Source organism: Vombatus ursinus, unplaced genomic scaffold (assembly GCF_900497805.2).
Source record: "Vombatus ursinus unplaced genomic scaffold, bare-nosed wombat genome assembly UNPS02005459.1, whole genome shotgun sequence".
In the NCBI taxonomy this organism is placed as follows: domain Eukaryota; kingdom Metazoa; phylum Chordata; class Mammalia; order Diprotodontia; family Vombatidae; genus Vombatus; species Vombatus ursinus.
Window position 1 is genome coordinate 10,096,902 of NW_020945237.1, and position 13,085 is coordinate 10,109,986.

Here is a 13,085-nt window from a genome sequence, read left to right on the forward strand (position 1 = left end):
CTTGCTCTCCCAGTTTGCTTATAGTTTCAGCCTTCATATCTAAATCATGAACCCATTTTCACTTTATTTTGGTATATGGTATGAAATTTTGGTCCTTGCCTAGTTTCTGCCATACTCTTTTCCAGTTTTCCCAGCAGTGAGTGAGCTCTTATCCCAGAAACTAGGGTCTTTGAATTTATCAAATAGTAGATTACTATAGTCGTTGACTACTGTGTCTTGCATACCTAACCTATTCCACTGATCTACCACGCCATTTCTTAGCCAGTACCAAGTAGTTTTGATGATTGCTGCTTTGTAATACAATTTAAGATCTGGAACTTGCCATTTACTTCTCCAGCTCATTTGACAGATGATGAACTGAGGCAGAAAGGGTTAAGTGACTTGCCCAGGGTCACACAGCTAGTAAATATCTGGGGCCAGGTTTGAATTCATGGAAGCGAGTCTTCTTGATTTCAAAGCCTGTGCTTTATCTACTGTCCCACCTAGCCACCCTATGAATAAAATGCTTTGGATTTATATCAAAGTGTGATGGTTATCATAAGGAAAAAACTCTTGCGTGATTATTTAAGTTACAAGCTGACTTACCTCCCCCCTTATCCCCCACAGAATGGCATTTTTACTTGAAAGAATGACAAACTATGGTTATTCAGACAGATATTTGGCAGACATTTTCTTGAAAATGAATGAAGTGAGCTTGTCACTTCCTAGAAAAACAACTGACAGTATCTTTCGCCAGTGATGAAATTTGAGCTTTCAGGTTAAAATTAGAATTTTGGAAGACTTGTATCTGCTACCATGAGCTTGACAGGTTCCCAATACTTAGCAAACTTTTGTAATGAGATCCATGGTGACACAAAGGAATGTGTTTTTTTTTTAATACTGTATAATGAAATATGTTGATATTTGGAAGATCGGAATAACTAAGCTAACCAATATTTTCCATTTGACCAATACGGATAAAAGATCTATTCTAAGTGCAAGGCAGACCAATAGATTTTAAGGTAACATAGTACAAAAAAATTATTGATATGGTATCAAATTCCACATTACAACTACATTTTAAGAAACCACCATTTGTTGAGTCTTAGTGCAACATCAAAGAATATCCACAATGATCTGAAAAGGCTATTAAAATACTTCTCCCCTTTCCAAATATGTATCTGATGCTAGATTTTCTTTATATATCTTGACCAAAACAATATATTCCAAGAAATGCAGAAACAGGAGAAATCAGCTGTGTTCAATTAAGCTAGAAATTAGAGAGATTTGCAAAAACTTGTAAAACAATGTCCATCTTCTCACTTATTTTTTTGTTTTGGAAAACATAGTTATTTTTCATAAAACTGTTATTTGTTAACAGGTAATAGTTTTATTACTCTTCGTTTAAAATGAATTAATAACTATTTAAAAATTTATCAGTTGTAATTTCTAACACAGTAAATATTGATAGATAAAACACAGATAAACAAAAGGTCTTTGGGCCTCTCAATAATTTTTGAGAATGTAAAAGGGTCCTGACACCAAAATATCACTAGACTAAGATAGCACATTTCCCAGCCTTGGAGGTATTCAAATATAGGCAGGATGAGCATTTTTCAGTGATGTTGTAGGGGGGAATTCAAATATAACAGATGTAACCAGGGCACTCTCCCTCTTCCCCATCAGTAGAGTTTATCTCATGAAGCATCCCTGGATCTAAGCCCCTCCCTGTGCCACACTTGGAGTGGGGAGCCCCTTTCCCTGACACATTGGTCCTGGTCCTTTTTGGTGGGCCATGTGCTGGTCCAGTGCAGAAGGATTTGGCATTTTGTGATAATACAGCAAACCCTACTGGATTTAGGAAGACCTGAGTTCAAATTCTGCATCAGCCACTTAGCTTTGTGACCCTGGACAAGTCACTTAATCCTTCTTGGACTCAGTTTTCTCTTCTGTAAAGTGGTGATGATAATAGGACCTACCTCATAGGTTTGTTGTAAGAATCAAATGTGATAATAAGGGTAAAGTGCTTTACAAATCTTCAATCACTTTATAAATAGATTTTTGTTGGAATAGTCACCCCCTCGGTGGTCTACTATGAAAACCTTGCTTCTCTGCATTTTTTTCTTTTCTTGTTCTTGTTTCCCCTTGTCTTTCCAGACCCCAGGGCAGGAAGTCAGGGGGGCTACCAGAAGAAAAAAAGGAGAAAATGTCAACTTGCAGAAAGAACACATGACAAATGACCTGGGTTTGCCCAGGTGAGCCCAAGAAAGGAGTTACTGGGCTTCCAAATCCTGGCTACCACTTTTGCCTTTCTGTTACCTTTTCTGAGCAAGGTCAGAGACTACTAATTTTGAGAATAGCTGTTTCCATCTTTGGGGTAATGCTGAATTGAAAAGTTAATAATTTTGAGAATTCCTGTGTTTGAGTGTCAAGAACTGCCGGAGGGATATTTCCTTCTTGTTCACTTCTCAGGGAAGATCCTCCATCAAAGATTGCCCTTCATGTTGCCTTACCAAATCACTCTGGCTCTCAGTGATTGGCCAGGCCAAGCTCCACTGGGTAATTGCTTGGGCCCCATTTGGCTCGAAGTGAACATAAACAGCAATTGTTTCTGTTTTGGCCAGAAACCCTGAGGGTCTTCCCCTCCTAGATTGATTTTTTTTTTAAACTAGGTAAAGAGGCCATTTTCTGCCTTATTTCTTAATTAAGCCTCACTGATCACTGAATGGTTATTGCCTTAGTTAACTTGAGACCTATTAATGACCTTAGCTTGAAAATGCCAAGGTCCCCCACTGCATCCTGGACCATCTCCAATTGTCTTGATCAATATCTGGCCATTGGACCCAGATGACTTTGCACAGCCCCCCCTCATTTAAATCCCGTTCACTTGCTTGCCATGGCATCACTTCCCTGACATCATGGTCCTCTATGAGAACAAAGGACAAACAACAACAACCTCCTTTCTCTAAATCACTGAATGGGCACCACCTCAGTCAAACTGAGACCTGTTAAAGACCTTAGCTTGAAAAGGCCAAGGTCCCCCACTGCATCCTGGGCCATCTCCAGTTGTCTTGATCTATATCTTACCACTGGATCCAGATGGCTCTGGAGGAGAAAGTGAGGATGGTGATTTCGCACGGCCCTCCTTCACTCAAATCCAATTCACTTGCACGTCATGGCTTCAACTTCCTGATGTTACAGTCCTCTTTGAGAATGAAGGACAAACAACAATACAACCTCCATGTCACAAGTAGCTAAAAATCTGGATTTTGACAACTTTTCATAATATTGCTATGACTTGCTTAGACAATGACAGTAGAAAGTGAATGGAAATATGTGTTTATTAGTTCCTTATAGTTTCTTTAATTTGGAAGGAGTCACTGAATTAACTAGCTTTTATTAAGCACCTGATAAGTTCCAGGCAATATGCTAAGTACTGAGGATACACAGTGAAGTAAAAGCACTCTAATTATGCTCTCAAAGAGCTCACAATCTAAAGAGGATACAGCATGCAAACAACTACATACAAACAAGATATAAACAGATAAATTGGGGATGGCCTCAGAGGGAAAACCCTAAGATTAAGGACTGGGAAAGGCTTCCTGCAGAAGGTGGGACTTGAGCTGAGTTTTGAAGGAAGCCAGGAGTTAGAGATGAGAAATGAGAGTTACAGGCATGGGGAACAGCTAGTAAAAATGTTTGGATTTGGGGGATGGAGTTTCATGTGAGAGGAACAGCAAAGAGGGCAGCTTCACTGGATCTCTGAGTATATACAAAGTACTAGAGTATAAGACTGGAAAGATAGGAGGGACATGGCCAGAGGACTGATCCTGGAGTTAATACAGCACCTGACATAGGGTCAGGAAGACCTGATCAAATTTGACCTCAGATACTTACTAGCTGTTTGATCCCAGAGAAGTGACTTGAGCCTGTTTGCTCAGTTTCTTCATGTACAAAATGAGCTCGAGAAGGAAATGGCAAACCACTTCGGTATCTTTGCTTAGAAAATCTCAAGTAGGGTCAGGAAGAGTCAGACATGACTGAAGAACAAAAATAGTGAGCCACTAGAGTTGATTAAATGGTGTGTGTGTGAGAGAGAGAGAAAGAGAGAGAGCGAGAGAGACAGAGAGAGACAGAGAGAGAGACTTGAGGAATGGAGAACAAGCAGAAGGCTATTACAATAAATGGGGCAGGAGATAAGGAGTCTAGTGAGCTACTGAGTCTTTGTGGGCACCTGTAAATCCTTTGCATCTTAAGCATTTTCTGGGTTGAATAAAACATGTTTCATAAATAATACTCCTACTGCACTTTGAGTACCTTTGGAAAAAGGGCTGTTAACTACAGTTGGGTAACTACACAGGAGCCATACCTAAGCTGTCTTAAGAGATTCCTGGGGACTACGGTAAAGCAACAAGCCAAAGAGAGAAACCGATACTTTAGGATTACGGCTCCAGCATTCTTAATTCTCACACTGATTTATGTGTGAACTCAGAAGCATTTTGGGGGACCTCTGAACCAACGGTAACACACCAGCAAAGTCAGCACTTCATATTCAGAATTATGATTACTCGTCTCTTACAGGAAAGAAGCAAGATCTGTGACCAATGAGTCATAACAATTAACCATATTTTGTTTACATTTTCGTTTCTTTTCCATTTACATTGTTACAGTTATCGAATCTTCTTAGTCTTGCTGTGTGTCCTCTTTTGATTTCATTCAGTACATTCAAGTCTTTCCGTGTTGCTCTGCCTTCCTAATCCTTTCTTACAGTGAAATACTATTTCGTGGCAACGGGAAGGCAGAGCCAAAACTCCAAAACCTGTTTATGGAAGGGGTCCAGGCCAGCCAGCTCCTGGTTTTCACCAGCTGCAGCTAGGCGAACTGGGCCTGCAGTCAGAAAAGACCTGACTTCAAATCCAGTCTACCATTTCCTAGCTCCCTCACTTCACTTGACTGTCTCAGTTTCTTCATCTGTAAAATGGGGATAATAGCAGCCCCTCCTTCCCTCAGCTGTTGTGAGGAGAAAATTTGTAAAGCACAGTTCCTGGTACGTAGTAGGTTCGTATTTATCCACCAAATTCAGTCATTTCCCCACAGATGGGCACCCACGTCGTTTCCAGTTTGATGTCTCTTCCTGTCAGAATTTATGTCCTGTAAGTCCTCCCGCCACACCCCACCTCTCATCATAGTCCTGGGCACACAGGACGCGTTTAAAAAGCTGTTTCTTCCGTTCCTTCGCGCTTTTTCCTTCCTTTGTCTCAGAACAATAGGGCTGGGAAGTCCAGAGATAAGGAAGTTGGGCCCCACCCATTCCCCCCCATCTCCCCCTCCCAACATCCCCCTCCCCCTAACCTCCCCCTCTCCCCACACACAAGCAGAGCCCCAGCGCCGGGGCAGGGAGGGGCGAGCTCACCTGGGCCCCGCCTCGGCCCCTCCCTAGCAGGGCCCCGAGGGGCTGCGACATCAGAGGGCGCGCCTAGGGGCGGCTCGTGATCTCATGGTTTCGGCCTGACCGCGACCCGTGCCCTCCTTCCCACCAGTCCCGGGAAACTACACGCCACCGCCCACACGCCCACGAGGGCATGGCCGGCTTCGGGGGAAACCAATCGGAACGAGGGTCGGGGCAGCGCCACGTCCGTTGCGTCAGCGCCCGTTAGCGCGATGACGCAACACGCCGTCAGCAGGGGCGGGACCGGGCTCCGAGGAGGGCGGGCTAGCCAGGGCGGAGGCGGGGCCGACGGGAGGGCGAGCTAAAGCGGGCGGAGGTGGGCTGCGGCGGGGAGGAGGGTCGAGGCCCAGGGCCCTACGGATCGCCGCCGGGCTCAGCCGGCCGAACAAAGGGACCGCCGGGAGCAGCCGGCCGACTCACGCGCGTCCCCGCTCTCCGTGACGGCGCAGGCCAGCGGCCGCCGGAGCCTTCCCGGGGGGTCGGTGCGAGGAGCCCCCGGCCGCCGCCGCCCTCCGCGAGTCTCTGCCCGGCCCCGGCCCGCGCCGCTCCCGGGGGTGGGAGCCCCGGCGGCTCCTCGTCCTCCGGCGCCGCGGCACCTGCGGAGGGCCCCGCAGCGGGCCGGGCTCGCGTGATGGGGCTGCTCTTCGCCAAGCTGTGGAGCCTCTTCTGTAACCAAGGTGAGCGGGGGTCGGGGTCGGGGCCGGGGCCAGGGTGGGGGTGGGGGGAAAGAGCAGGGGAGCGCCCCGTCACGGGCTCCCCGAGCCCCCGGGGTTGGCGTCGGGCCTGCCGAGGGATCCCCGGGGAGGGCCGCCGGACCTCCCGGAGCCCGCGGTCCGAGCTCCGCCCGGGAGCCCCACCTGGCCGCGCCGAGGCTCGCCGGGCCGCTGTTGATCCGGAGCTGCCGCTGCCTTCGTCCGCTCGTCCTCCTCCTCGTCGGCCCGGGCAGCTTCCCCGACCGTGCCCGGGGGGACGCCGCCCGGTAGCTCGCGGGCCCACTCGGCCGCCCGCCGCGGGGTCCGGAGGTCCCAGATCCGCATCCCGTCGCTCCCCATGCTTGGTCACTAAGGCGAACGCTATCGTCTCTGGGTAGAGCGATTACGTGTCACCAATTGGCGTGCGGAAAGCCGGCTCCTGGAACACCGCGGAGCGGCTGGCGAGACGCAAGCACTGGTAAAACCTGTTCTGACTCCGCGCCGCAGACGGGATGTTGTCTTGTGATAGCAGAGAGCAGCCGGCGAGGCTCGCGCCTCCCTCGGCGCTCGGGCCGCCGGCTTCTTTTCTAAGCAAGTGCTCCACGGTTCCTCCCTGATTGGATCGCGGTTTCCAGGGCTTGGCGCGTACAAATAGATCGCTGTAGCTTGAATCTTTGTGAATACTGTGTTAAGATACAAAGTTTATTTTCGTGGTTAGGGTATTTGATAGCTTTTGTACACTTTTTGTTTGAAGTGTTTACAAAACGAGAACCGAAGCACGGTTATTTTAGCCCACTTAGGAGAAAACCGTAAGAATAAATGTCCGTTGGTGGATTGAATAATGCTTTTAGCCAGATCAGCCAAATCTTTTTTTTTTTTTTGGTGGTTATATTTTCAGTCTTAGTTTTATAAGCTTACAGTTGTACAAAGTATAATTTCTTTTTATTTGCTACTTTCATGCTTCCAGGAATGCCCTCTGGAATTAGAATTCCAGAGTTTGGTGAACGATCTCTGTGTTCTTTCCTATCCAGAGTCTTCACATGTTTTCTTCATCTTTACAGACTGAGGTTTTCACTTTAACTTCTCATCTAGTCCCATGTGAAATAATTCTACGTCCCCTTGACTGATTTTAGTTAGTTTGAACTCAGTATTTCTGGGTCACTTTTACGATTTTTCAGGTGCCACAAACCAAGACTACCTCACTTATTCCAGGTTTATGTCCACTGTGGTTTTGTACAATGATTAGAATTATCTTATCTCTGAAATGAAGGGGTTGGCCTAGGAGTTACCTCAGAAGCCCTTTCCAGATCTACTTCTGTGACCTGTGTCTTTTTTGGTTTCCATTACTTTTCTTGATATGTCCAGGATTTTGCCAACTGCAAATGGACTAGAATGTCTTAAGGGAGCATGTGATAAATTACTAGAACTAAACGCTACTGTGGAATTCATTCCTTTTTTTTTTTTTTTTCTTTAGGTGAGGGCAATTGGGGTTAAGTGACTTGCTCAGTCACACAGCTAGTGAGTGTTATGTGTCTGACGCCGGGTTTGAACTCAGGCCCTCCTAGCTGCCCCAGCAATTCATTCTTTAAGTGTTAAGTAAAGTTTGGATACTTTGTCCCTACATACTAAGTTCGTTGATCTGTGGCTCTGAATAAATCATTTAATCTCAGTGAGACTCAGTCTTCTCATCTGTAAATTGTAATTGTACTTTCTTCCTCAAGGTAACTTTTAAGGAAAGTATTTAAAATTAAATCACTGTATGAATGTGAATTGTTATTATTGCTATGTTTAGAAAATCTGTGTCCTCAGTAGCATAGTGAAAACTGAAAGAAATCATCCCAGTAGCCTTTTGAGTTACAGAGCAGGGAGGGACTGACTGTAATGAAGTTGTAATGACTCTGGATTGAGGGAATGAACGTCCAGAGAGAGATAACTATAGAAATTCCAGGGGATTCATTGATGATTGACTTTGCACTCACCGTTTTAGAGGCTACAAATGAAATGTAAGGCATCCATACCTTTCAGGGAGTTTACAGTTTTATTTGAGGAGACAAGACATGAAATAGAGAAAAACCGTGTCGAGATCTGGACTTAACTATACATTTGGTAAGAGGGAAATAGTAGTGTAAGATAGAGTACTCAGAGAAAGCTTCATGAAGGTGAGGTCTGTCTTAAACTTGGCCTCCCAGGTTGGATAGGATTTGGATAAATAGATTGGAGAAAGGCATTTTAAGTGGTAGGAAAGCACAGAGCAAATGCTCAGAGGGTGGGACAAGTGTGCACCGGTGATGTCAAATGAAAATAGAAGTCTGTGGTCTGCATGTTGCCTTAGAAAACCACAAATGAATATTATGTTGTATTGTAGTTTTGTTTATTTTGCTAAACATTTCCCAATTACATTTTAACTTAGTTCAGGCCGCTTACAGGAATTGTGGCCTGCAGATTTGTCACCTCTGGTATCCAGTATCTGCACAGTGAGAGACCAATATGAGACTCAGATCTTTCCTTAGCCTTTATTTTAGAATGTCAGCGCAACAATGCAAAGTTTCATTTCAGAAGGATTGAAGTCTGTACTGTCTGGTGAAAGCCCCAAGAAGGATTTTGTAGGCTTTGCCTCATCATACCAAAGAGTTGTGTGTGTGTGTGTGTGTGTGTGTGTGTAGACACCCACGTGCACACTGCATGCTAGTAGTAATAAACTGTACTATGAAGCTTGTTTGAAAAAGTACCCATCATCAAGAGTTACCATCTCTATTTTCTTAGAAGAATGCTTTTTTTCCTCCCTGGGGATGTCAGAGTTGTGGTTGCACATCTCTGCCTCTTGATGCTACTGTCATTTGCAGCATAGATTTAGAGTACGATCCCTGTTATTCCTGAAACTGTTCCAGTTGCATGAGGTATTGAAGAGCTACTACTGTGTTTCCCATGGTTTTCCCAGTGAAGTGGGAGTAAGCTTTAACCTCTAGTAGAGCAGATCTAACCTTTGCAAAAAATGAAGAGATTCTTAAATGATAACTTTTACTCCTCTGACTCCCCAAGTGAAGATAGTATCTCTTTTGTTCTTCAGTCATTTCAGTTGTGTCAGACTCTTTGTGACCCCATTTGGGGTTTTCTTGGCAAAGGTACTGGAGTGGTTTGCCAGTTCCTTTTTGAGTTCATTTTACAGATGAAGAAACTGAGGCAAACATGGCCAAGTGAGTTGTCCAGTGTCATGCAGCTAGTAAATGTCTGAGGCTAGATTTGAACTCAGGAAGATGAGTCTTCTTGACTCTACAGGTTCCCAAAGTGGGCGATACACTCCCCGCCCCCCTCCGCCCAAGCTGGAATGATTGGGGGGGGTGGAGCCGTAGTAGCTTCAGATGCAGTTGAGGGGTTGTTGAATAAAAATAAGGGGGCAATGGAAGCATAAGGAAAGAAAAGATGATAAAATTTTGAAAAACTCTTCGTGCATGTTTCTTCTGTTGTGTAGCAGAGTTAAAGTCATAGGGATTACATTATTTTCCAAATAAACACACAAAATGCAAGTTAGAACTGATCAATGGTGGGTTGGTGGTCAAGTCCACCAACAGGTCTTAACAAGAAAGTGTTGACAGGGAGAGTATCACACTTTAGCAGGAATATGTGCATGTAATGACTTATTTATTATACGATACTATAGGGTTACATGATGCAATATTGCATCATTAAAATTTCAATGCCGGAAAAAGCCCACAAATTTACAATAAATTATTAAATTTAAGAAAGTGTCATTTAAAAAATAAGTTGTTTTTTAATGATGCAAATTTTTTTTAAAAAGCTGTTAAAGGGTTAAAGAAAGTACATTTCTAGGGGGGCACTGAGTAATTGTGTGTCATTCCCCCTCCCCCCCCAAAAAAGGGGAGACTGTTGACCAAATTAGTTTGGGAGCCTCTTCTCTCTGCCTGTACTCTACCCACTGCGCCACCTAGTGCCCATAGTATCTCTAGCAGAGTGTTATGAATGGCCACTATGACATGGAGAACCTGTTTTCAGCCAAGCCCTTTCCCTTACTTAATACCTCCACCTATGGATTTTTCCTATTAATCCCTGTTTATTTTAGTTTCTTTTTAAACTCTTTCAGTATTTCTCAACAGTCAGTTACTGCATTTAGAGTTGACATCAAGAGATAACTGTTTGATAATCCTGGAGATAACTCATCCTAAAACTTTTGGTATTCTTTATTTTTTATGAGTGGTAGGTTTTGACTTGATGAATATTTATTTTGACAATCATGGCATAGATTACTATGTCTGTATTTTTTTTATTCATTCAGTAGAGTGGAAAGACAAAATATCAGTAGTGGGAAGCTTCAAATGACCGGGGTTCAAGTCCAACCTTACCACTAACTTAAACTCCCAACACTACTAGTAGTGTGGACCTGCACAAGTCACTTAACAGCTCTGAGCCTCAGTTTCCTCATCAGAAAAATAAACTTCCTCCTTTATAACCTTTCAAAGAAAGTATTTTGGAAATTGTAAATCAATGTAAAATGTGAGCCTTACTATGACTATTTCAGTAATGGACATAGAAAATTATATTTGAAAACTAGCAACTGAAACATTTAGCTAGAAAATAAATACTGTCTGATAATTATCTATGATAGACCGTTTCATTCCTTAGGATATCTCTTTTCACTTGAATATCTTGTTTATTGCTATTTTTTTAATGTTTTATTCTTAATTTAATATTGGTGTCTTTATACTGTTCTTATGCCTTCTCTTCCTGGCTCTGTATTTCTCTTATGTATTTGTATCTGTTACTGCTTTCAGAATTTAGATTTTTTTTTTCTTCTAATTTTGATGGATGAGACACTGGAGATTGAATGGGCCAAGGGAGATTTGAAAGTTTATTTCTCAATGTATATTGAGTTCTGGTATATTTTGATGTAGAATATAATGTAACAATTTTAAATAAATATAAACAATATAAATAAATCAAGTCAACAAACTATTAAATGCTTACTATTCGTAAGGCCTGTTCTGGTACTGGTGATATGCTGAGCTAAAAAATTAGGTATATCTCTTATTTTAGAGAGAGATTATTGCATGGAAAGGGGGCAGAGATAACATTTGTTGATAATATTATGATACTTTATATGTGTCAATCCATACTACAATGAATTTTATTATTTAAAAACATAAATTTTTAAATTAACATCTTTCTTCTCAAATCCCACCATTAAAAAAAAAAGACTTGTAATAAATATGTGTAGTCTCAGTGTGCACCCTAAGTCCATCCATCATCTCTCTGTCTGGAGGCGAGTAATATTTTTCGTAGTTGGTCCTCTGCAATCATGGTTGGTCGTTGAGTCTGTCAGTTCTTAAGTCTTACAAAGTTGGTTGTTTTTGTGGTGTTGTTAACGTCTAGATTATTCTCCTTGTTCTTCACACTTTCTTCTGCATCAGTTCCTACAAGTCTCCCCAGCTTTCACAAAAACCCCATTTTTCATCATTTTTTTATGGCATAAGAATATTAGGTTCAGATGCCATAATGCTTCAGTTGATATTCACCCCTTTGTTTTCCAGTTCTTTGCTACTACAAAAAAGCTACTGTAAATATTTTTGTACATAAGGGCATGATGAATTTTAAGTGGGGAAAAATTCATCATATTGTGATTGTTATGTTGAATGTGGCTAAAAGTAAGTGAAGCATCAATTGGGGCTCAGGAATATTTACATCACATTTTTAGTAATGTGTCCTGACGTGTGGCTCAGTATGAAGATGAGTAAATATTTTAAACATTATAACTTATGTGCAAAAAGGAGAAAGTTCTTGTAATTTGTTGTATTGTTGTCTTCCTTTCAGATTATATATTTGATGATTAAAGCCATTAGACTTTAAATGGAATCTAGACATTGATTTTTAGAGGTAGCATGGCAAAGTGGATATCATCTTTGAAGACCTGAGTTCAAGTTCCACTCTAACACATGAATGTATAAATGAATGAAAAAGCTTTAATTTTATTTACTGTGCCTTAAGCACTAGTAAAACAAATAAATCTAAGCACCCATGACAGTCACCTCTCTGGTTTCTGATCTGCATTACTAGAGGGAATTTCCTCACTTGGAGTCACTTATAACAATGAAATCAAAGGTCTGGTCCCAAAAAGTTTCGTAATTGTAGTCTCAGTGTTTTTGATGAGATGCTTTCTTTTTCTTCCTTCTTGAAAGTTAGTCTTGGCTGGCTAGTCAAAGAAAGTTACTGGAATCTTGTATTTCAGCTAATATTGTAGGACTCAACAAATTCCAGGTGCCAGATCATTATGGCTCCTGGTAGCAGTTTGGACAATATTATATTTTCATATCAATTGTAGCCAAAACTAATGAGTGCATTTTGTTCTGCCTGTTTATGTGTTTTGGCTTTTCCTATTATGATGATTTAGGGGGAAAAAAAGGTCCACAGGAGTTGTCAGTGCTACTTGGTTTCGATATCAGTGTGTTTCTTTTTCTTTTTTAAAAAATTTAATTTGTTTTGATTAACAAATTTATTCTCTCTCCCACCTCATCAACCCCATTGAAAACAAAACAACAAATCCTTATGACATGCATAGTAAAAATGAAATCTTGAATCAGCCATATGTTTTTTACAGTGAGTCTGTTGTCACTTCAGCCCTCTAGAAGCATGATTGGTAGTTTTATGTGTGTTGATCAGAATTTTTAAATCTCTTAAAGTTGTTTTTCTTCGCAGTTTTGTTATTTTAGATATATTATTCTAGTTCTGCTCATTTTAGAGCTTGAAATTTCCATCAGTTCATAAAGGTCTGTCTAGGTTTCTCTGAAGCCATCCTTTTTCTTCATTTCTTATAGCACACTGGTGTTTCATTACATTCATACGCTGTAATTTTGTTCAGTCATTCTTCAGATGATGAACACCTACTTAGTTTTCAGTTCTTTGACATCACAAAAGGAGTTGCTATAAATATTTTGGAACAAATGGGTCCTTTCCTC

General features: G+C 42.1%; 1 protein-coding gene across 1 annotated transcript in view; it reads left to right on the top strand.

Moving 5' to 3' along the window:
• Positions 1-6,023: 6,023 nt before the first annotated feature.
• ARL5B (ADP ribosylation factor like GTPase 5B) overlaps positions 6,024-13,085 on the top strand; it is a 31,900-nt gene continuing 24,838 nt past the window's right edge. Inside the window, exon 1 of the mRNA XM_027847887.1 lies at positions 6,024-6,105. Coding sequence (XP_027703688.1) covers positions 6,060-6,105 — 46 coding nt within the window. The 5' untranslated portion in view covers positions 6,024-6,059. The remainder of the gene's footprint in view (positions 6,106-13,085) is intronic.